The 23,653-nt window shown below is 50.9% G+C and overlaps 2 protein-coding genes across 2 annotated transcripts; one reads left to right on the forward strand and one right to left on the reverse strand.

Moving 5' to 3' along the window:
• Window positions 1–9,476: 9,476 nt before the first annotated feature.
• Window positions 9,477–10,412, forward strand: LOC308052331 (olfactory receptor 14J1-like; the record flags this gene model as incomplete). Its single annotated transcript, XM_080364420.1, has 1 exon — window positions 9,477–10,412. The coding sequence occupies one exon, from the start codon at window positions 9,477–9,479 to the stop codon at window positions 10,410–10,412; it is 936 nt and encodes a 311-aa protein (XP_080220546.1).
• Window positions 10,413–22,158: 11,746 nt separating this feature from the next.
• On the reverse strand, window positions 22,159–23,073 carry LOC308052357 (olfactory receptor 14J1-like; the record flags this gene model as incomplete). The annotated part of the gene is made up of 1 exon (XM_080364439.1): window positions 22,159–23,073. The coding sequence occupies one exon, from the start codon at window positions 23,071–23,073 to the stop codon at window positions 22,159–22,161; it is 915 nt and encodes a 304-aa protein (XP_080220565.1).
• Window positions 23,074–23,653: the final 580 nt, after the last annotated feature.

A 23,653-nucleotide genomic window follows, 5' to 3' on the forward strand; every position in this document is an offset into this window, starting at 1 on the left:
TGGCTGCCTCTGGGCACTGGGTGCTCTTACAGGAGAAAAAGTGAGTAACAATTTAGTGGAGATTTCTCTGACAAAAAACAAAGACGTCCTACAAACCCTCCCCTGTGACGCACAGACACCCTTTCCTTTTTCTACAAGACCTTTCTTCAGCACTGACTGGAGCCCTGCTTGGTGCTGGCTGAGAGAAAAACCAAGACAAAAGGTTATTTGCCCATGGACTCTTAGTAAGTCAACCCAGCTCTGCAGAATTGGGCTTGGGCAGGGGACAGTTCTGAGATTCAGTTTTTCATATGAAATCAGTGCTAATACAGTCTGGACTGTCAATACTCTCAGTGAAATAATTGTAAAGGCATTTTTAAAACTCCCAGGGTTTTTTTAACAGCTTCCCCACCATTTCTGCTGGCCAGTGTCCTTGGACATGAGAAACCCTCAGCATTTCTGCTACACTCAGTGAGAACAGAGCGAGTCCTGCAAGGCAAGAGGATGCCTGTGGGTCAGTGCAGAGTAAGGAGAGCTGCTCTGTCCCTCTGTCCTGCTCCAGCTGCCCTGGGCTGGCACCTTTCTGAGATGGAGGCTGATCACACTCCCATGTTACCCTGAAGAGCCACCAGGCACTGCTGAGAGCAGAGGGACCCACCTCAGACCATGACGTGTCCTAAACTTTCCTAAGTCTCAGCACCCCACGTTTATCCCAGAACAGACAGGGCTCATTTCACAAACCAAACAGCATTTTATCTGTTGTACAATCTCTGTGCTTCTCTATGGGGATTTCAGATAACACAGAGATGCTGTAGGACAGGTTTGTTTCCTGGAGGAAAGCTCACAGCTTGGAAGAAAACCCCAAGGAGACAGCCCAGGATACTAATGATGGCATTTGATTCAGGGAGACTCAGCTCAGTCCCCAGCCCCACAGACTGCATTGCCCACAGCCCACAGGTCAGAGCAAAGCTGGGACACGTGTGCCCATGGACACACCTGCAGGAAAGGACCCACAAGATCAGGCTGTGACTCTGCAGCTGAAACTGCCATCCCCAGAGAGCCTGACAGCAAGAACAAGATCCCAACAGCAGTGACCCAGAGCAGGGGAGCAAGAAGGAAAATGTGGTGAGGGTGGGGGTGAGAGAGGCCAGGGCAGAGGCAGCCGGGCACTCAGACAGCGTCCCCCTTCCCCAGCTGTGCAGCCACCTCCCAGACACCAACAGTGCCGGGCAGCTGCTCTCAGCCCCTGTGCTCTGCAGAGGAACTGCAGCTCTGGCTGCACAGGAGCTGCTTCATGCCTTGGAGCCCCCGGCCCTGGGGGCAGAGGCTTTGCTGGGTGGGACAGGAGGCCAGGGGGCTGCTCACAGGAGGGATCTGACCTGCAGGGGGTCACAGGGACTTATCTCTGTGCTCCTTCCCATAACAATTCCGGGTTCGGTTTCCTCTCATTTCTGATCATTTCCCTGCTGTCTGGAGATTCTCCCCTGGGAGGTGTTTCCCTGTCCATGTCTGTTCCCTGTCAGTGCTCACAGACCATCCCACCCTCTGTGCCCTCCCCCTGGCCCTACAGATCCTGCCTGTTCACAGGGCACTGCCTGGGGGCATATTCCTGTTTGCAGGCTGGGAAACAGATTAGAGATTAAGTGTACTCAGGGAGGTTCCTTATCTTTGTAGTACCCTTTGTCTTCTTCTTCTCCTTGAAACCTCCTCTTATTAATATTCTGGAATGAGCTGGAGCTGTGAGAAGCCTGGACCCACGGAGAACCCAGCAGCAGAAGGACCCTGCCCTGCCGGGGGTCGCTCCTTCCCCCCACAGCTTCTCCCCTCAGTGTTGCTGGGCTCTCCCGGGCAGGCTGAGCGCTGACCCTGGCAGGCGGCAGAGTCCCTGCCCGGCACAGCCCTGGGGTGCAGGGACCCTGCTCTGCAGGACAGCCCTGGGCACCCCTGCCTGCACATTGACATTTACACCCCACAGCCACCCTGGAGAGAACGCAGCATTCACGTCTTGTTACTGACAGTGCAGAAGGCAATTTCTGCTCTGCAGCACATCCTCCCCTCTGATCAGAGAACCTCTGAGAGCTGTACTTACATCTCTCGCAGGCTCTGAAACGTGACAGCTTTCTGATATCCTACCAAGATTTGCAGGTTCAATGCCCTGCAGCCACAGGCTTCATATCAGAGAGGATTTCATTTCCAGTGACCTCTCAGCATCCTCCCAGCCCAGAGTGCGTTTCCCTCTCTGTGCCTGGCTCCTGTGCCCTCGGTGCTGCAGGCAGAGCCCTCAGCCCTGCTGCGTGTGCAGAGGAGCTGCTCCTGGGCAGAGCTGTCTCTCTGCAGCGCTGCCGCTGCCATGAGCTCCCTGTGTCCCAGGAGCCCAGCACAGCTCAGCAGCACAGGAGCAGCCCATGATGTCCCTTTCTCTGTCTCCTCTGGGCTCCTCCAGGTGTCCCTGGGGCTCCAGGGGCACATCCTTTGAGACAACCTGAAGTAATCAGTGATGTTGATTACTTCTCTTATGAAGAGACACATCATTGTGTTCTTTGTATTAAACAGTTACTTAGTATGAGAATCAACTTTTCTTGTCCCATCATTTGGCATTTGTCCTAATGCCCTTCCAGAAAGAACAGCCCGTCTTGCTAATCCTTTCAGAGCAGGTTGTTCAAGAGGTGTCAGCATCCATGTACAGAGTCTATGCAGCAGCCAGGCAGGAAAGCCATTGTTACAGAAATGGAGACGAGACACTTGACCAGCTCCTTGCACCCAGATATCAGCGTGACATGTCTGCAGAGATTCCCAGGAACCCCTGAACTGTAAGTGCAGAGCATGTGAGTCCTGGTTGGGTATCCTGGCTTGTCTCCTGACCCATGTGGTGCTTCAGGCTGTGAAGAGAATCAAAACCAGCCATTGGACTGGGGTAGTTCCATTTTACACGTGTCACACAGGGCAGATGAGGGAGCTCAGAACTCCAGACTCTGCTGCACTGTTGGGACTGCAGAGACTGGAAATGCAGGTGACAGTGTGTGTCAGTGCACACACATACAGATTCTGGCTTCCTTTGGGCCTTTGCACTGACCTGGGATCTGTTCCTTGGCCTTCTTTGTCTCAGAAAGAAACTGTTCTCCTATGCAATCTCCACATCACACTACATAACAAATAATTAAAAGGTAGAAAAGTAATGAAAGGAGCACAATTTTGGGGTAATTCTGTCCAAGAGGTGTACTCTTTAAATGATTAAATCAAAAAAGAAGTGAGAGAGAAAGCATTGTTCTAAGAAAGTCTTTCAAGACACAACTGCTGAGGTGTAGTAGCTGCTTGGAAAAGCAAGTATGACTGATAGGACTGAAATTAAAGAGCTTTAGTTTATCATGATCATCTATGAGAATGAGGAGTTCCCTGTTACTGTTACTACCGACAGCACCACTGTTCACAAACATCCTTCAGAGCATCTCCATTTTTCCTGGCTCCAAAGCTCATCCTGCTCAGAGTTTGACAGGATTGCTGCAAACCCTTGTGACCCAAATCTCTGCAACTGTCTCTGCTCAACATCCTGTTACCCCAAGAAGGGGAAAACTGCCAATGCAGGAACCAACCCAACGCCCAACCGGCCTGGAGAGCCAGGACAGTTGTGCCACACAACAGCCGCCTCTGAGGGAACCTGGAGGTGATGGAACTGAAATGGTTTCAACCCAAATCATAGAATCAGAGAATCATTTAGGCTGGAATAGACCCTTAAGAACGTGGAGTCCAACCATAAGTCAAACATTGCCCAGTCCACCACCAAACCATGTCCCTAAGCGCCTCATCTCCACGTCTTTTAAACACCTCTCGCAATGGAAGCTCCAATCCTGAGCTGGCAGGACACCATTGGCTGCGGTTGGACATAAGATACTGGTCATGGCTGTGAGTTCAGCCCTGGCTGGCAGAATGTCTCACACCCTCACTGAGGAGGGCAGGGGGCTGGGAGATGGGAGCACGTTTCAGTTTCCAGATCCCAGCACAGAGCCCAAACCATCCTGCCCTTGGACTCTGGATCCCACTTCCTGAGATGTAAACCTGGTGGCCTTCTGAGAATAATCATGTTAAAAGGCATGAATAATCCTCAGGTGCTTATGTAATAAGTCTAGGAATGTCAGTCGTATATGCTTATATTTAAATAACTGTAAAATAGTACTCTGCATCAGTGGTAGCCCCTCTGGCAATGACAATTACATAGGTATTTGCACTATAAGACTCCATACCTCATCCACAAGCACACATCTAAGTGATTCAGATGAAGGGTGGTCTGGCAAACGTCACCCTTTGTGTCCCCAGGTGATGGACACTGCTCATGTGCCTCTGCAGAGAGTGGCAGGAGCTGGATCCCCTTCTCGGGAAAGACTCCTTCCAGGAGAGACACAGACACAGGGGAACTCATCGGGGCTTTACGGCATTTCACTGGGCATCGGTTTTGACATATTGGGTGCTGTCCTGTGACTGCCCTTTCTGCACAAATGATCATACAAACACAACCATTTAGTGAGACATGGTCATAAAGGGCTGTTATGGACAAGAAAGCTCACCGTGAACTCTGGAGAGAGTGAGGAAGTTTATAATCAGCACCAGGAAGAACCAAGAAGCTCGAGGCCTCTTCTGAAGAGCGGGAGGCCTGAGCAGCCGTGATTGGCCATTGTAGGTGTGGGAGAGGGTCAGGGCATGTCAGGGAGAAGCAATGAGATGGCTGATGGCTTCAGTGAACCCTTCCAGCCATGTCTGAGCCCAGCAATGGAAAGCAGTTGATGTCTGCAGGTGGAGGAGGAACAGGAGAGAGATTTTCCTGGGAATAGGGAAGGAAGAAAGGCCTCTCTTGGGCTAATCATGTATGGCAGTGCCATTTGCATGCTGTGGGCATGGCTGTGCCTGGGAGATGGGGAACGGCTGCTGCTGGGGTGGCTGTGCTCAGTCATGGCCCATGAGCTGACCCTGCTCTGCTCCTCTCTTACACTGCCCACACTTGGATGGTCCTCAGGAATCATCCATGAACCTGGTGGATCCATGAACCTCCTGGAGTGATGGGGTGTGGATCCAAATAGAGGATTCAAGCAAGTTTGGGACTGGGATATTGAGGTGACTGGTGACCATTGCCAGGTGTATGAAAGAAACTGGAGGAGTTGTGAGGAACTCACAGGCATTTCCAGCTCCACTTTAAACCTGAGCCTTGCAGTTAAAGCAACAGCACTTGACATAAAACCCACCCCCAAAAGACAAAACACTCACACTGACCACAGGAAAAGCCTTGAAAAACATTGGAGAAAGATCTACCAGGTCCCAGGGGTCAGGGCTCAGCCATTCTGATGATGAACAAGCATCAAGGGCTGACATGGCACCAGAGCCACCTCCACATGGCCCTCACCACCTGGAACCAGTGTCTCCAAGTCTTCCCTTCACCAGCCTCCAGGGACAGGGACCTGCACTGGTTGTTTCCTTCACAGCTGTGTCAGTGATGGCCCTTCGTGGGGTCCCAAACACCCTCAGAAACCTGGGGTTTGATTCTGCCTTTTGCTTCATTAGAGGTTTGTTCATTGTTTCAGTATCTGCAGTTCACGATCATGGCACCAGAGGGCTCACTAGCATAGAACATGCCCTTACAAGCCAAGGCTCTGTGCACCATTTTCCTAAAGGTTTCAAGGCTGGTGTGGATGATTAGAGAGATTTCAGGAATAGCCAAACAGAGAGCATTTGCATAATATATGGCAATAAAGCCAAATTTCTTTTAATTCCGTCCCTGCTTGCCCTTCCCTCCCTTTCCAGAACAGGTGGCATCAGCAACGTCCAGTTCACATTGATGTGTTGCATCTCCTGATAAAGACTGAATATGTCAGAAAAGTGGGTGCCTAAATCACCATGTGAGTGAGGAGACAGGCCAGGACACCTCAAGAGGAGTCACACTCCTCTGGACCAAGAGGTGGATGTTCCTGGGAATCTCAGGTGCCACAGCACAGCGATACTTGTGTTCAGGAAGCTGGTCAAGTGACCCATCTCCTGTTCTCTAATGGTGTCTGAGTTTGCTCAGGTCACCCCTGACTTGAGCCCCATCCACTGCTGGGTGTTCTCCAGACTCCTGCCTTCAGGAACAAAGTCCCAGGAGACCTTGCTGGTGAAGATGGAGACAAAGAAGCCTTGAACAACCTCAGTCCTGACTGTTTCTGCTCTTAGGAAGTTCAGCAGCAGGCCCACGTTCACCCTGTCTATTCTCTTACTGCAAGTGAAGCTCTGTCAGCTCATCTTGCTGCCCTTCCCGTGCAGGTATCAAGTCGAGGGCAGCTTTGTCATCATCCCCACATCCATGGACAAGGTTTCTAAATTCCTCCTTTGCAGCTTCCCCTGCTCCCACCTCCTGTGTGCTGCCTTTGTGCCCTGCAGCTCCATCAGTTCAGAGGAGCAGCCTCATGACATAAATGTTTCTTTTCATGTGTGCTTGGGGTGATCATTCTTGTGCTTGGAGCAGCCTGTCCTGTAAGGATTATCAGATATCCTGAGCTCCTTCACCCTTCAGATCTACTCCCATGTCTCCACATTGACCATCATCCCCCAGTATGTCAAAGTCTTCTCCTCTGGAGCCCACCAGCCTGTGCTCTGCTGCTGGCCTTCCTGCCTCCCTTCTGGTGCCTGGGACCCCACTGTGTCCTGGTCACAAAAGACAAGCTGGACCCTGATGTTCACATCCTTTACCAGGGTTTCTTTGTTTCCAGTTCCAGATCCAGGTGAGCATCACTCTCATTGGCCCACGATGTAGACATGTTAAGCAGTTGGCCCAAGATCCTCTGGACTGTTGGCACTTGCCGCTTTCTCAGGCCTGTGAATATCAGAGCAATTACAGTTCCACATAGGAACCTGCTCATTTACTGGAGAGTTCCTCCTTGAGTGGCTGACAGAAGATCTTGTCCATTTCTTCTACATGATCATGTAGTTTGTAACACCCAACACATTTTCACTCTCTGTTGGGTATACAGGACAAAGTCTTGGAACTGAGAGTGAGTGTGGGTATGCTATAGTTGCCACCTCTCTGAGAAGGCAACAGGAGTTTTACCAACGTCAGACAGAGCCGATTTCAGCTGCTCCAAGTTGAACCCACTCCTTGCCCAATCTGAGCCACTCAGTGATGCTGGCAGCACCTCTGGGATATTGTATTTGAGAAAGGGTAAAAAACGCTGCACAACAGCAGGTGGGAGAGAGGAGGGAGGAGATGGGAGAGAAAAGCACTGCAGACACCAAGGTCATGTCCCACAGGACCCAAGCAGGTCCCTCAGCAGGCCAAATCCTGCTCTCCTGAAATCCTGCTCTTGGCCTTGTTCTCATCTCCCAGGAGCCTCAGCTCCACTTTCCCATCCCTGACTGTTCCATCCTGACCAACTCTTTCTGGTTTGTAAGTGTGAAGTCCCACAGGGCACCTCACCCCACTGACTCCTCAGTCACCCGTGTCAGGAAGATGTTGTCAATGAGCTCCAAAACCTTCCTTGTCCCCAGCCAGGAACCTGGGAGGTGTGGGACCATAGTCCTGCCCTTGGCCTTGCACAGCCCCACATCACAGTGTCCCAGGAAGGGCCCTGGGCAACGTGGGAGGCACAGGATCTGACTTCCCATGGTACAAGGTCAGGGTTTGGCTTTTGGTTAAAGAAACACAACCAGGTTTCCTCAGCATCAGAGACATCTTTACTTTGCTTTTCCTGACCTCCAGTTTTCCTCTCTAACCAAACCTGGATATTGTTTCTCAGTAGGTTCCCTCAGTGGGACCCATTAACAGTACAAGAAACTTTGGAGTTTGAATCTAACTTTGACTTCTTGAGAAGTTTCATCACCTTCCTCCAGGGTCTGAGGTCCATGGGCTCAGCACCAAACCCACCAGAGGGGTCATTAAAGCGCCTTGTGCTGCTCCTGTGCTGCTGAGCTGGGCTGGGCTCCTGGGACACAGGGAGCTCATGGCAGCGGCAGCGCTGCAGAGAGACAGCTCTGCCCAGGAGCAGCTCCTCTGCACACGCAGCAGGGCTGAGGGCTCTGCCTGGGGATCTCAGCAGACGAGCCAGGCAGAGAGAGATTAAAGGTGCTCAGGACTGGAGGATGACTGAGAGCTCACTGGAGGAGAAACCGTTGCAGCCCTTGTCATGGTAAGTCTGTGGTGCAGGGCAGTGCAGCTGTAGCTCCTGGAGGCATCTCCTGAAACTGGCACAGGCACAGCTTGTGGGATCTGTAAGGACGGGGCTCTTGTCAGGCCATGTTGAACAGCTGTGAAGCCGGGTGAGCACCCAGGGGTGCCCAGGGCTGTCCTGTAGAGCAGGGTCCCTGCACCCCAGGGCTGTGCCGGGCAGGGACTCTGCCGCCTGCCAGGGTCAGCGCTCAGCCTGCCCGGGAGATCCCATGGCAGCAGCTGTGGGGGGAAGGAGCGACCCCCGGCAGGGCAGGCAGGGAGCTTGTGGGGCTGAAGGAGGCTGTGTGGGTCAGGGCTGCTCAGAGCTCCAGATCCCCCCACAGACATGGCACAGGGTCCTTCTGAACAAGGACTTCAATATAGGAACAGCTGCAAGGGAAGGAGTCTGTGCGTTCAGTTTTCCACTCTTGCTCGTCTGGGTGTGCAGTGGGAGATGGGGATTTATTTCTCTCTTTGGAGCAGACACTGAGACCCCAGTTCTCATTAGGACGTGTGTGAGCTGCTCCTGAGCCCCTGCACACACAGAGCTGCCCCTGGGCAGTGCCAGGAGGTGTGAGCAGGACAGAGCTGAGCACACAGCGGGTGGGACGGGGTCTGTGACACTGACAGGGAGCAGACCAGGGACAGACACACAGCTGCAGGCAGCACAGACATGGGCAGGGAGAGGGAGATGGACCAGAAATGCTGGGGAGGGGATTCAGGCCCCCCTGCAATCCCCTGCAGTGCAGACACATTTCCCAGTGCAACCCCTGGTCTCCTCTCCTCCCCAGCAGACCCTCTGCCCCAAAGCCATGGGGTCCAGGTCACGAGTCTCCACCTCAGCAGCTGGACCTCCAGCTGAAGGTTTCCTGGAATGTGGTACTCAAAAAAGGTGCTGAAAGTACTTGCTCTCCAGTGTCATTATGTGAGTGACAGCGGCACAGCCGGGTCAGGAGAAGGTTCCACAGCATGCCCTTTCTGTTCCTGCTTTATTTCCCGGGAACACTGCAGTGTTCTTCTCTGTTTCTCCACCTGTCCCTGGTGCTCTTGCTCTGTGAGGTTGGGGTGCAAGTGTCGGTCACTTCTTTTTCTGACACCAACTCACGGGATCTTGCCCCAAGGATGAGTTCATGGAAACCAGATGCCCAAACTGTCTTTTAAGCTGTGATGAACAGTTTTTTCTCACTTGGTAGAAAGAGAGAATGAGCTGAAACATCCCTCCATCAGGGAGGGGTTTTCCATGAGAAACAGCATGTTTATTTTCCTCAGAGAATTCTCCCCTAACTTGTAACTGTTTTTTACTCCTATGACAGGTCCTCATGCCCACAGGCAGCCAATGTCCAACAGCAGCTCCATCACCCAGTTCCTCCTCCTGCCGTTCACAGACACACGGGAGCTGCAGCTCTTGCACTTCTGGCTCTTCCTGGGCATCTACCTGGCTGCCCTCCTGGGCAACGGCCTCATCATCACCACCATAGCCTGGGACCAGCACCTGCACACCCCCATGTACTTCTTCCTGCTCAACCTCGCTCTCCTCGACCTGGGCTCCATCTCCACCACTCTCCTCAAATCCATGGCCAACTCTCTCTGGGATTCAAGGGTCATTTCCTATGCAGGGTGTGCTGCCCAAGTCTTCTTTGTATGTTTCTTGCTTGGTACAGACTTTTCTATGCTCACCGTCATGTCCTACGACCGCTACGTTGCCATCTGCAAACCCCTGCACTACGGGACCCTCCTGGGCAGCAGAGCTTGTGTCCACATGGCAGCAGCTGCCTGGGCCACTGGGTTTCTCAATGCTCTGCTGCACACAGCCAATACATTTTCACTGCCCCTGTGCAAGGGCAATGCCCTGGGCCAGTTCTTCTGTGAAATCCCCCACATCCTCAAGCTCTCCTGCTCACACTCCTACCTCAGGGAACTTGGCCTTCTCATGTTTAGTGCTTTGTTTTTTGAGGGATGTTTTGTGTTCATTGTGGTGTCGTATGTGCAGATCTTGAGGGCCGTGCTGAGGATCCCCTCTGAGCAGGGTCGGCACAAAGCCTTTTCCACCTGCCTCCCTCACCTGGCCGTGGTCTCCCTGTTTGTCAGCACTGGCGTATTTGCCAGCCTGAAGCCCCCCTCCATCTCCTCCCCATCCCTGGACCTGGTGCTGTCTGTTCTGTACTCGGTGGTGCCTCCAGCAGTGAACCCCCTCATCTACAGCATGAGGAACCAGGAGCTGAAAGTGGCACTGAAGAAGCTGATTCAGTCATTTTTCTTTCAGCAACAATAAGTTACCCATGTCTCTTCAGAAGTGATTTCCAGTTCATCTCAGAAACCTCCTGTGCATTGAGCATTTCATCTGTGATAACCATGTTTGTCAAGGAATTTCTTCTCCCATGGCTCTTCTCCAGAGCAGTGACTCAGAGGCCTGTCTACCTGTTTCTGGGGCCCTGGTACAGCTGGTGTCCTGTGTCACATCTCTGTAATACAGGTGTGGACCCATTTTGAAATCACTGTATTTCTGAAATTGCAGCCATCTTTTTGAAACACCCCACAAAACGGGATTTCCTCAGTCTCAGTCTTTGGGGCTTGATCTCTTCTTCCAACGCTGTGGTCAGCCTGAATAAATTTCCCCCACAAGGGCATGCTGCTGTGCTTTTTTTTTCATGGGCTCAGGGGAGGACATGGGGCACCACGTTACGTCATGGTGCTGGTCGGAGTGTCCATCTCTGGGTGCCCAGTGTTCCTGGAGATGGTGAAGGACCTTCCGTGATCTGCCTTGGACTGTCTCACTGTGGTTTCCAGGCACCACAGCCTGCTCCCTGTGCTCTGTGTTTCAACAGGGGAATGAATGACCCACAGAATCCTGTTTCTGCATTCCCCAGCTCAGGGCAGGCTGCTCTGTCACTGCGGTAGCAGGAGCAGCATGAAGAGCTCCTGGCCAGGAGTCGTGTGCTGGTGAGAGGGGCTGGCGCAGGAGGAAACAGGAGCAGGGGACAAAGCGGGGCTGGCCTTGCTTCCATCATGCCATGGCTGGCCCCAGCCCTAGGCTGATAGGCTGATCCCCCTCTCTGTCCCAATCCATCTATCTCTCCACCCATCTGTCCATCCATCCATCCCAGTACTCCATCTGGGAGAGCTGCCCCATCACGTTTCTCATCCCAAAGAGATCATAGAATAATTTAAGTTGGGAGAGACTCTCAAGATCATTGAGTCCAATTATTAACCTAACTCTGGCACTAAACCATGTCCCTAAGAACCTCATCTATATGTCCTTTAAACACCTCCAGGGATGGTCACTCAACCACTCCTTGGGCAGCCTGTTCCAATGCCTCACAAACTCTTCCATGAAGAATCTTTTCCTAATATATGAACTGAATATTCCCAGGTGCAACTTGAGGCCGTTTTCTCTCCTTCTACCACTTGCTAAACTGGAGAACAGACCAACACCCTCCATGTTCCAACCTCCTTTCAGGTAGCTGTAGACAGCTATAAGGTCTCCCCTCAGCCTCCTGTTCTCAAGGCTAAACAGCCCCAGTTACCTCCACTGCTCCCCGTCTGACTTGTTCTCCAGACTCCTCACCAGCTTTGTTGCCCTTCTCTGAACTCACTCCAGCACCCCAAGGTCTTTCTTGTAGTGAGGGGCCCAAAACTGAACACTGGATTTGAGGTGATGCCTCACCAGTGCCAAGAACAGAGGGATGATCACTTGCCTGGTCCTGCTGGCCACACTATTCCTGATGCATGCTGGGATGCTGGTGGCCTTCTTGGCCACCCGGGCACACGCTGGCTCACGTTCTGTCACTGTCCACCAACACCCCTGGGCCTTTTCCATTGGGCAGATTTCCAGCCGCTCTTCCCTGAGCCCGTAGTGCTGCCTGGGGTTGTTGTGACCCAAGTGCAGGACCCAGCACTGGGCATGAAACTGAACAAGTCCAAGAGTTGGATTGTTCACCTGGGATAGAGTAACACTGAGTGCAAGTGTAGATTGGGAGAGAGCGGCTGGAGAGCAGCCCTGCAGAGAGGGATCTGGCGTGATGGTTGGCCACAGGGTCAATAGGAGGCAACACTGTCCCCCAACAGTCAAGACAATAGCCCCCATCCTGGTTTGCATCAAACACAGCATGGCCATGTGGTCAAAAGAGGTGACTATGCTGCTGTATTCAGCATTAGTGCGGCCTCACCTTGAGTTCTGCGTGCAGTTCTGGGCCCCACATATTTTTACAACAAGGATGTAAAGGTCCTTGAATGCATCTAGACCATCCCCAAGCCCATTGGAGGCCCTTAGGAAGAGTTCCTCTCTCCAAATATCCAGCCCAGCTTGTTGCTGCCTGAACAACCAGGAGAAACTGCCCCTGGACCCTCATTCCAGACCCCATCTCCTCCACCCCATACAGGCCGTGCTCTCCCCTTGGCACTGAGGTGGTTCCAGGGACCCAAGAGACACCTGTAGGAGGAGATCTGGGTGGGGATATGGTGTCCTTCAGTGCTCCTCATGGTACCTCCTGCTGGGCTTTGTGCCACTGGTCACAACCCTCTGAGCCTGGATGTTCAGCCAGTTCTCAGTGGTGCTGAGCAGGAACATGCCCACGAGCACATTGGGCTGCACTGGGAGGAGCGTGGCCACCCAGACAAGGGCAGTTATTGCCCATCGTGACTCAGCACTGGTGTGGTCACATCTGGAGCCGTGTGTCCCAGTGTGAGGTTCCCCATTCTGGAGGAACGGGAGGAGCTGTCGTGTGGCCAGAGAAAGTCTGGGTCACGTGTGGAGATGTTGAGAGACCCAAACTTCTTTAGCCTGGTGAAGGGGAGCCTGAGGAAACGTGCTGTTTCTACTGAAACTGAATTTATTTTCTTCATGCATTTTGAATCTCTCTCCTTCAAAGCCAGTACAATCTTTTGTTTGGATTTACTATGAGAATAATGAAGTAACGCTCTTTCTTCCCTGGGATAGAGTTCATTTTGTCTTTTAGCAGCTTCACAGTGTTTGCCATTTGCTTTGAAAGGAATGTCAGAACTCACTGATATCTTGGCTGTTGTTAGCACCATGCTCAGTCTAAAGCTGGAGCCGACTTTTGGGCTTGTTACATCCGTCACTTTCGGTTTTCCAGCTGGTTTGGTCAGTTCCATTCAGAAGTTTCATTCTGTCAGGAATTCGATGTCAGTCCGGCCTTTTGCCGTTCTGCCATTTTGCCGTTGGCCTTTGGGCCTTTCTGCCTGTTGCCCTTTTGCTCTCTCTGGCTGGGATGGGCTGTTCAGGACCAAGGTGCTCCCTTCTGCAGGACTGGCTGCTCCGTGTGACTGGAGTTACATGGAGGATAGCACTGAGTGTATTTTCTTAATTTAATTTATCTATTTCTATTTAATTTACCTGGACTATTGTCAGTGAAACCAAGGACTTCTCTGGAGTGCAGCTGCAGGTGCAAATTGGTCAAGGGGACACAGACAGGACAGCACCTTGATTGACATCCAGGTCAATCAAGGAGCTATTCTCTGTCATTAGCATCATGCTCGGTATAAAGCTGGAGGTGCCTTTTCCAGTCCGTTAGTTTTGGTTTTCCGGCTGCTTTGCTTAGCACTGTTTGGAAGTCCCATTCTATTGGGAGTTCAGTGTTAGTTCAGTTTTATGATGTTTTGCTGTTTTTCAGTTGGCCCTTGGGCCTCTCTGCCTTTCGCACTTGTACTTTCTTTTGCCTGGATCAGCTGTTTGGGACCAGGGTGCTCTCTTCTTTTGGGCTGCCTCTCCAGCACAATGGGAGTTCTGTGGGGGATTGAACCTAGTGTCATATATTTTACTTTATGTATAACTTTGTAAAAGTATATTATTAGTAGTAGTGTATTATTTTTATTGTCTTATTAATTTTTTGTCTAAACCCACAAGTTTCTCCCTTCCCATTCAGTTCTCTCCCTTATCCCACCTGGGGACTGGGAGCAGGATGTGAGCAGCTCTCATGGTCTTGGTTGGTGGCTGTGGTAAAACCATGACAAGAAAGGGCAGTAGTAGCTTCAGAAATCTTGAAAATCACTTTCCAAGATGACGCCTTTTATTTTATTTTATTTTACTATTTTTGGTAGAGGGAACAGCAAGAGAAAGGAAAATCATCAGAAACTGCAGCTCTGGAGGTCAACAGTGGAGCTCAGGATCAAGAAATGTCATTCTGAGTGCAGTGCTGTGGTCATTCAAGGAGTCTGGATCAGCCATGGCTTTGTGTTTCCAGGAACAGCTGGTGAGGATGGAGAGACAGCAGCACAGGTAGGGACACACTGGGCTGAGAACAAGGTGGGGAAGCACATGGGGTGTCTGCAGCCTGTGGGGAAACAGCCACAGGCCTGGGACAGTGCAAGATGGACCATGGTGGAGATGGCCAAGGGCGCTGGCAAGGCTGGATGTCCCTGCAAGAGCCAAGGTCTTTGTCCCCTTGGCTATGGCTGATGTCCCTGCCAGCGAGGCCTAAGAGGAGACACATGGTTGTCATGGCCATGGCACCCCATTGCCTCCTTGCAGCCCCAGGGAGTGTCACACCATTGTCCTGCACTGGGCATCGCACTCCCCACAGCCCCAGGAAGAGCCCTGAGCCACACGTGAGGGACAGGATCTCCCTTCCAGGGGCAGGGGCTCAAGGCTTGGCCATTGTCCTTCAGCAGACAAACCAAGGGCTTTCTCAGCATCAGAGCTGCTGCACTTTGCCTGTGCCTGATGCAATCACTGCCTCCAATTATCTGCTCTAACGAGTCCCTGGGAGGCTTTGTCAGTAACAGCCCTCAGTGGGGCCCATTAATGCTTCAAGGTACTTTGGAGTTTGTTCTGGCTTGGACTTCTTGAGCAGATTCTTCAGTCTGTCCTTGGTATCTGAGGTTCATGGACTCAGCACCAAATACGCCATGGGGCTCATTAAAACACAGAAAGCCCTAACGAGCGATGTTCTTTTCTGTAATTTTCTTCAAATTTTCCAGACTTGTAGAACTAACTGGAGAGGTTTCAATGGGACACTTGCTGATGAAGGTTTCAAAGAAGATTTCATAAAGGAGGGTTTTTTCTTTCCAGGTTATTTTCAATCATTTTCTAGTTTATAGAAGAAGTGACAGCAGCATTCTACACTGGACATTGATCCCGAGGGTCTCCTGGAGACATCTGGACAGGCAGGAGAACAGTCCTTGAGGCTGGACACTGTATGGACAACCTGGGTCCTCACCCCCACCCCCAGTCTGCCGGTTCCCTCCTTGGCCACCAGAGATTGCATCACTTTTCCTCCATCAGACTTCTCCACTGAGCTCTGCAGGAGATGCTGCAGCTCCTGTGCACCAGCTCCACCTGTTCTCCTGTGCAAACACTGCACAGTTCAATCAACAGCAAAACACTTTCCTCAGCTGTGTGTGTAAGTGGATCTGATGAGGTCCAGCATCCACAAGGGACACCCACACAAGAACTGCTTTAGACAGAGAGACAGGAGAGCATAGAAATAAACACAATGAACGTGTTGACTGCCATGTCAATTAGAGCTCTGAAGAACGGGGCAAGTTTGTAACTCCCTGAAGCTCAAAGCAGAAACCAGACAGTTGAGAGGCCACTGAATGACCAAAGAGCAAGTGGAGGAGAAACCTGAGAGCACTGGGAAGGGCAAATGTCCAGACAGGGCTGGAAAGTTGTCCTTGGACAGGGACATTGAATCAGGAGAGGTGGGAACTCCTGAATGACGAGAGAGATGAAATAATAGAGTGTTGGTAATAGAAGTGCAGGGGAAGACCAATATTTCTTCTCCTTCCCTTGCTAAACTTCCCCATAATGCGCTTTTTGGCTTTTTTCTTTTAAATTTTAATATGTTGAAAAAACAACTAAACAAAAATCTCCAGTCAATGAAAAGAACAAACCAAACAAAATAAACAAAAACACCCACAAAACCAAAGCAAAACAAAATCCAAACCAACCATCCAAGAACAACAACCAAAAACAAAACCCAAACCAACCAACTGACCAACCAAACAAAAATACCAAAACAAAGAAACAACAACAAAAAAGTGGCGGTTTCGAGACAGACATCAGTCATCACTTGTCTCACCATAAACAGCCAGGGCCATTTTAGGGCCCAGTGTACCTGAGGTGCTGGCCTGGGATTGGCATCTGTCACACAGGACCTGGGGAGACCAGAGCACCGTGCAGTGCAGATGGAGCCTGGGCAGGGGTTCCCGGGGCATCTACACTGGCACCAGGTGTTTGTGTCCCTGGAGCTGAAGACATTTGTGTCCTGAATCCAACCCCAGTTCTGGAGAACTCTTTTCTTTTCAAAGAGACTCCCCTGAAAAGACTTTAAAATAAATAAATGAATAAGTAAGTAAGTAAATTAATGAATAAGTAAGTAAGTAAAGAAATAAATAAATAAATAAAAATAAATAAGTAAATAACTAAGTAAATAAGTAAGTAAATAATTAAATAAGTAAATAAATACATACATAAATACATAAATAAATACATAAATAAATACATACATAAATATATACATAAATACATACATAACAAGAAAGAAAGAAAGAAAGAAGGAAGGAAGGAAGGAAGGAAGGAAGGAAGAAAGGAAAAGAAAGAAAGAAAGGAAAAGAGAGAAAAAGAGAAAGAGAGAAAGAGAGAAAGAGAGAAAGAGAGAAAGAGAGAAAGAAAGAGAGAAAGAAAGAAAGAAAGAAAGAAAGAAAGAAGGAAGGAAAGAAAGAAAGTTACTTGACACCTTCCTTTGGATCTTTGTCTTCAGTTCTTCTTATTTTAACTTTCATTGACATTAACAGACATCTGATGGGCCTGCAGGCATGAAGCCAAGATCATGTTGTGTCTTGCACAGCGCCCCATGCCCTCTGAACCTGCCCTGCCCAGGACTCCTCACACGTTGCCCAGAGCGAGTCACACTGAGGTGTTGGCTGGTTCCCTGGCTGAGATGTTGGTTTAGATGGTCACCTACAGCACAGGTGGGTCCTGCCCCATCATCGCCTGCTCTGCTCCAGTCTGAAACAGAGCCCAACATCACAATGGGATCATGAGAGAACTGAGGCTGAAGGGACCTCAGGAGTCTGCAGTCCAACCCATCACCAACTGGGTCACACCAAGGTGTTCAAGCCTTGATTCAATCAGAGCTTTAGCCGGACTAGAGAAGTGATCATCCCTTTGTACTGGGCACTGGTGAGGCTGCACCTTGAATCCTGGGGTCATTTTGAGGCCCCTCATGGCAAGGAAGACATTGAGGTGCTGGAGAGAGTTCAGAGGAGGGTGACAAGGCTGGTGAAGGGTCTGGAGCACCAGTCTGACGAGGAGCGGTTGAGGGAGCTGGGGCTGTTCAGCCTTGAGAACAGGAGGCTGAGGAGAGACCTTATTACTCTCTACCGCTGCCTGAAAGGAGGTTTTATCATGGAGGGTGTTGGTCTCTTCTCCCAAGTAGCAAGTGATAGGACAAGAAGAAATGGCCTCAAGTTACGCACGGAGAGGTTTAGATTGGATATTAGGAAGAAATTCTTCAGGGAAAGGGTTTTGAAGCAATGGAGCAGACTGCCCAGTGAGGTTGTGGAGTCACCATCACTGAAGCTATCTAAAACACAGATAGATGGGGCTCTTAGGGACATGGTTTAGGGCCAAAATTAGGTTACGGTTGGACTCGATGATCGTAATGGTCTCTTACAACCGCAATTATTCTATGATTCCATGATAAGTCATGTTTGCTATTTTCTTTCTCAGAGGACCATGCAGCCTCCCTGAGAGCCAGGACTTTTCTGAGGTGTTGGAGAGACGTCTCACGGTCACACCAGCCAGTTCCACCAGCCCCTGTCTGTCCCTTCCCAGACCAAACCTCTTCTCCATATCCCAAACTTCCAGGCGAGTTTCTGGGACACAGCAAATGCTGTCCAGGTCCTCTGGGCCTGTTCGGAGAGAGCAGCTTGTCAACATGGTGATGGGCTCTCTGTGCACCTCAAAGCTTTCCTAACCATTTTTCTCAAAGCTCCACTTGTACCCAACCTTTCTGGTCCTTGAGCTGTACATGAGGGGATTGAACAGGGATGTGGGGATGGAGTAGAAAAAAGACTTTGTCAAACTGTCTCGGAAGGGCTGTTTTGGGCATTCCACAGTCCAGGATGAGGGATGCTATAGAAACCAGTGACATTGATGAGAGGTCCAGGAGGAGAAGGCCTTGTGCCTGTCTACACTGGGGTAGAGCAGTGATGCATTGATGGGACGCCCATCTGAACAGGAAGGGGACAAATGACTCTAAAATGCCTTCCAGCCAGTTCTTTACCCATCGCACATACACCATCCAGGCCATGAGCTGCAGCTTCTCCAGGAGATGCTGTGGGACACGGTGTCAAAGGCTTCACTGCAGTCTAAGGACACAACACCCACAGCCCGTGTGGCAGATTCACTGCCCACGACAGACTTTCCCTCATCTGCTCAGCGGTCACCTTGTCACAGAAGGAGATCAGGCTGGTCAAGCAGGACCTGCCTTTCATCAGGCCATGCTGACTGGGCCCCATTGCTCGTCTGGTGTGTGACCTCACAGTCCTTTGCCAGCCATGTTCCTGCTGTTGGCCAATCCCCTGCAGAGGCAGAAGTGACCTCACAGTGCCCTCCACAGCCATTGGCTCCTACTGGACAATGAGTTCCTGAGACACAGTGACCACACAACATCGTACCCACCATCACCCTCCTTGTGGTCCAGTGTGTGAGCAGATCAAACTGAGCTGCTTTCATCCAATGTATCTGATAGATTTCCTATCAAGGGTTTGAGTGGAGAAACGTTCCTCAGAGGAGCTGTTTTATTTACTCTGGGGCATTTTAGATCTCCAAGGAAAAGATTCATGGAATCCTACAATAACACAGGTTGGAAGAGACCCCCAAACACCATCTCTGTCCCACTGACCTTTATGGCACCCCAAGGAACAGCTGATGGCGTTTGTGCTCACTTGGGTTCATCTCACCACATGCACACAGTGGACATGCACATGATGTGTATGTTTTACATTTCATCTGGACAATGAAAACATGGACTTTTGACCTAGTATTTCACAGAATCATGGAATGTCCTGAGTTGGAAGGACCCACAAGGATCATGGAGTCCAACTCCTGTCCCTGCACAGGACACCCCACAGGTCACCCCGTGTGTCTGAGGACGTTGTTTGGTCTCTTCTTGAACACTGTCAGGTTGGGGCCGTGACACCTCCCTAGGGAGCCTGTTCAGTGTCCAGCACCTCTGGGTCAAAAACCATTTCCTCAAGTCCAACCTGACCCTTCACTGGCACATCTTCCTGCCATTCACTCGGGTTCCTTTATTGGTCACCACAGAGAAGAGATCAGTACCTTCCCTTCCTTCTTTCTTTGTGAGGAAGCTATAGCCACCATGAGGTCTCCTTTGAGTCTTTTCTTCAGCTCTGATCCTCAGAAACCCCTTGGTTTGCTTTCTGCAGCAGAAAGGAGAAGCCATGAGCTCCAGGCGATGGGAAGGGGGTTCCTGTCCCTCACACACGGCTCAGGGCTCTTCCTGGGACCGTGGGATGTGGGTGTGCAAGGCCCAGGGAAGGACAACACTGGGACAACAACTTCCAGCTTCTCCATGGGGCTGCAAGGAGACACCGAGGCCCCAATGCCATGAGGACAACATGTCTGCTCCTGGGGTCAGTGGCAGAGACAACTGCCCTGGCCAAGGGGACACAGACCTGGCTTCTGTGGGTCCCTTCCAGCCTTACAGCGCCCTTTGCCATCTCCACCACAGGCTGTTCCACACGGTGCTGCCCCTGCCCCTCTTTCCCTGCAGGCTGCAGACACCCATCTCGCTTCTCACCTGCTCTCACTCAGCATTTCTGCACCTTCACTGCTGTGTCTGCACCCTCACCGCCTGCTCTTTGGAACACAAACCATGGACTGATCCAGCTCCCTCTGGGTCACCTCTTGCCCCACAGCACTGCCCTTCCAGTGACATTTCTTCCTCCTCTTATCCAGTCCTCACCTTCCAAGTGGACTTCTTTTGTCTCTTTCCTGCTTCTTCCCACTATCAAGAAAAGCTCGACCATCTCATAAACTGCCCTTCATGCAGGGAACCCAACCCGTTAGGCTTCTTGTGGTCCCTGCTGATGTTCTGTCATGTTCTCAGGCGGAATGGACATGACAACCCATCTCCAAGGTCTCTTTCTGGATAGGACCTGTGGCCACTTGGGCAGAGGCTCTTTCCCAGCCATGTACCTGCTGCTGGACTGTCACCTCCAGACACAGAACTGACCCCACTGTCCCTTCATAGCCACATGATTCTGACTGGATTATGAGTGTCTGAGACACAACTGAACTCATAATACCATACCTATCCATCAACTTTTTCATGACCCAGGACTCGATCAGATCAAAGTATGCTTGTTTTGTCAAATTTATCAAATATATTCCCTACTAGAGATTCGAGTTCAAAAAGACTTTTCAGAGGAACTGCTGTATTTATGTTGATAACTTTTAGAACTCGTTTTATGTCTCTTATTCTTTTTATTCTTCCTCTTCTTATTTGTCTTCAAAATACTCTCCACAAAGGAAAGATTCATTTAGTCTCAGAATAACTTGAGGTTTGAAGAGAGTCCTTGTCCCACTTGTCTCACTGTCCTGCTCCAGGCAGGGTGAACCAGGTGAGGCTGTTCAAGGGTTCCTCCCAAATTTGCATCATTCACAGAGGAGCTGACAGTGCACTCGTCACATCACACAGAGGGAGAATAAAGATGTTTAACAGTGTTGGTCCAAGTGCTGGTCAGTGGGAGATGAAACTAGTAACTGGCTGCACGGAGGGCTTTGTACCACTGATGACATTTGGCTTGATTGTCCAGCCAACTTTCCACCCAGCTTCCAGTTCTCCAGCCCAGGGATCCCTGATCTGGCTACTGGGACACCATGGAACACCATGTCTGTGACCCTGCAAAATTCCAGGTATGGAGGCAGGTTGACCAGCCATTAATTCTCCTTTGTGCTTTTCATGCAGATGGGTTTGATATCTACCTTTTCCAAGGACCTCTAAACCCATGGGGTGTTCCTCCCAATGAAGTGACCTCAAGACCTTGTCTGTGCCACAGGCCTTAATGGAAGCACAAGGAATAGCTGAGAGTGTTTGTGCTCACTTGCGTTCATCTCACCTCACATCCATGATGTGCATGCTCACATCTCATCTGCACCTACTCATTCAGTGTCCCTCCATGGAGGGAAGAACAGCGTCTGTGGGTGAGAGGCCAGTGCTGGAAATGGTGGTTGTGAGGGGGCAGCTCCATGGTGATTGACCTGGGGCTCCTACCAAAGTGGTGTCCAGTGCACAGGGGCACAGCCCAGCCCCTGCTCTGCTGGTCCTGTAGGTCTCTGACAGGAGCCTGGCTGTGAGAGGACATTGCTATGTGCCAGCCCTGCACACACACTCTATTCAGCTGCACACTGGGGTTTGAATCTGTGGGACACTATTGTAAGCATATGCTTGAAGACATAAACTATCATGTATTGCCCATAGGAGATCACCTTTCTCTGTAGAAAGGCTGTTGTGAGGCCAGCGTTGTCACAGCAGTGCCCATTGCCTGTCCCTGCCTGTGCCCACAGCACTGGCACACAGCAGGACGGTGACCAAGCTGCCAGAGCACTCAGGCCTTGCACCAACTCCAGGGATGAGAAGGAGAGTGTGGGAGATGAACCAGAACAGCTCTGGAAGAACAAACGCTGCTGCTCCCTGGCAGGGCTCCAAGGCTGGATTTCTTTCCCCTCCTTCCATCACAGAAACTGTCCCTGCATCTCCAAACAGGCCTTGCAGCAAGGATATAGCAAAAATCAAGTCACTACGAGACACGTTATTTGTTTAAATACAACCAGACCATGGCTCCTCATTTACACAGCCAGTGGTTATAAAAGAAGAGCAGATAGTGAATTAGAAAGCGGATGACAAATTATCACAATAAAAAAAACAACCAATAAAAACAGATAACAGAGATCACAGGCTGCGCCGGTAATTCGTTACATTAAAACTGCTATGTAGAAGCAGATGGGCGGTTTAATGCTTCAGAAAAAACTAAGATATGAGTTTGCACAAAGCATCCTTGAGCTCCTGGTTCCTCATGCTGTAGATGAGAGGATTCACTGCTGGAGGCACCACCGAGTACAGAACAGACACCACCAGATCGAGGGATGGGGAGGATATAGAGGGGGGCTTCAGGTAGACAAACATGACAGTGATGATAAAGAGAGAGACAACGGCCAGGTGAGGGAGGCAGGTGGAAAAGGCTTTGTGCCGACCCTGCTCAGAGGGGATTCTCAGCACGGCCCTCAAGATCTGCACATAGGACACCACAATGAACACAAAACACCCAAATAACACTAAGACACTGACCACAAGAAGCCAGATTTCCCTGAGGTAGGAGTGTGAGCAGGAGAGCTTGAGGATGTGGGGGATTTCACAGAAGAACTGGCCCAGGGCATTGCCCTTGCACAGGGGCAGTGAAAATATATTGGCCGTGTGCAGAAGAGCATTGAGAAAACCTGAGGCCCAGGCAGCTGCTGCCATGTGGACACAAGCTCTGCTGTCCAGGAGGGTCCCGTAGTGCAGGGGTTTGCAGATGGCAACGTAGCGGTCGTACGACATGATGGTGAGGAGACAATACTCTGCACCAAAGAAGAAACCTACATGGAAGACCTGGGCAGCACATCCTATGTAAGAGATGGTCCTGCTGTCCCACAGAGAATTGGCCATAGACTTGGGGAGAGTGGTGGAGATGGAGCCCAGGTCGAGGAGGGCGAGGTTGAGCAGGAAGAAGTACATGGGGGTGTGGAGGTGCTGGTCCCAGGCTATGGTGGTGATGATGACGCCGTTGCCCAGGAGGGCAGCCAGGTAGATGCCCAGGAAGAGCCACAAGTGCAAGAGCTGCAGCTCCCGTGTGTCTGTGAACGGCAGGAGGAGGAACTGGGTGATGGAGCTGCTGTTGGACATCTGCAGCCTCTGGACACAGAGCAGTGACCAAAGAAGAAGAGACAGTGGCTAGATAGGGGAGATTTCTCTGAGGAAAATCAAAGCCATTTCTCACACACCCTCCCCCGCTGCACCCCGTTGTCCTTTTCCAGAACTTCCTCCAGCTCGGTGTCTGAGCCCTGGGTGGTGCTGGCTGGAGTTGCCGTGAGGAGCAGAGACTGTGCCCGCTGGCTGCCGAGTAGTCAGACCTGCTCTGCAGCAGGGGGCATGAGAACGGGGGACAGGGGACAGAACTGGGATTTAGCTGTGTCAGATGGACCCAGGAAATGTCTCAGCCTTCGCTAAGGTTTCAGCACCCCATGTTTAGCCCAGGACACACACGTCTTCTTTCACAAACCCAACAGCATTTTATCTGTTACAACATCTCTGTGGTTCTCCATGGGTCTTTCAGATAATGCACAGATGCTGTAGGACAGGTTTGCATCCTGGAGGGTAGTTCAGAACTTGGAAGGAAACTGTCAGAAGATATCCAGGTGTCCTAATGATGGCATTTGATTGAGGGAGACTCAGCTCATTCCCCAGCCCCACAGACTGCATTGCC

This window comes from Nesoenas mayeri (genome assembly GCF_963082525.1).
Source record: "Nesoenas mayeri genome assembly, contig: SCAFFOLD_40, whole genome shotgun sequence".
Lineage (NCBI taxonomy): Eukaryota > Metazoa > Chordata > Aves > Columbiformes > Columbidae > Nesoenas > Nesoenas mayeri.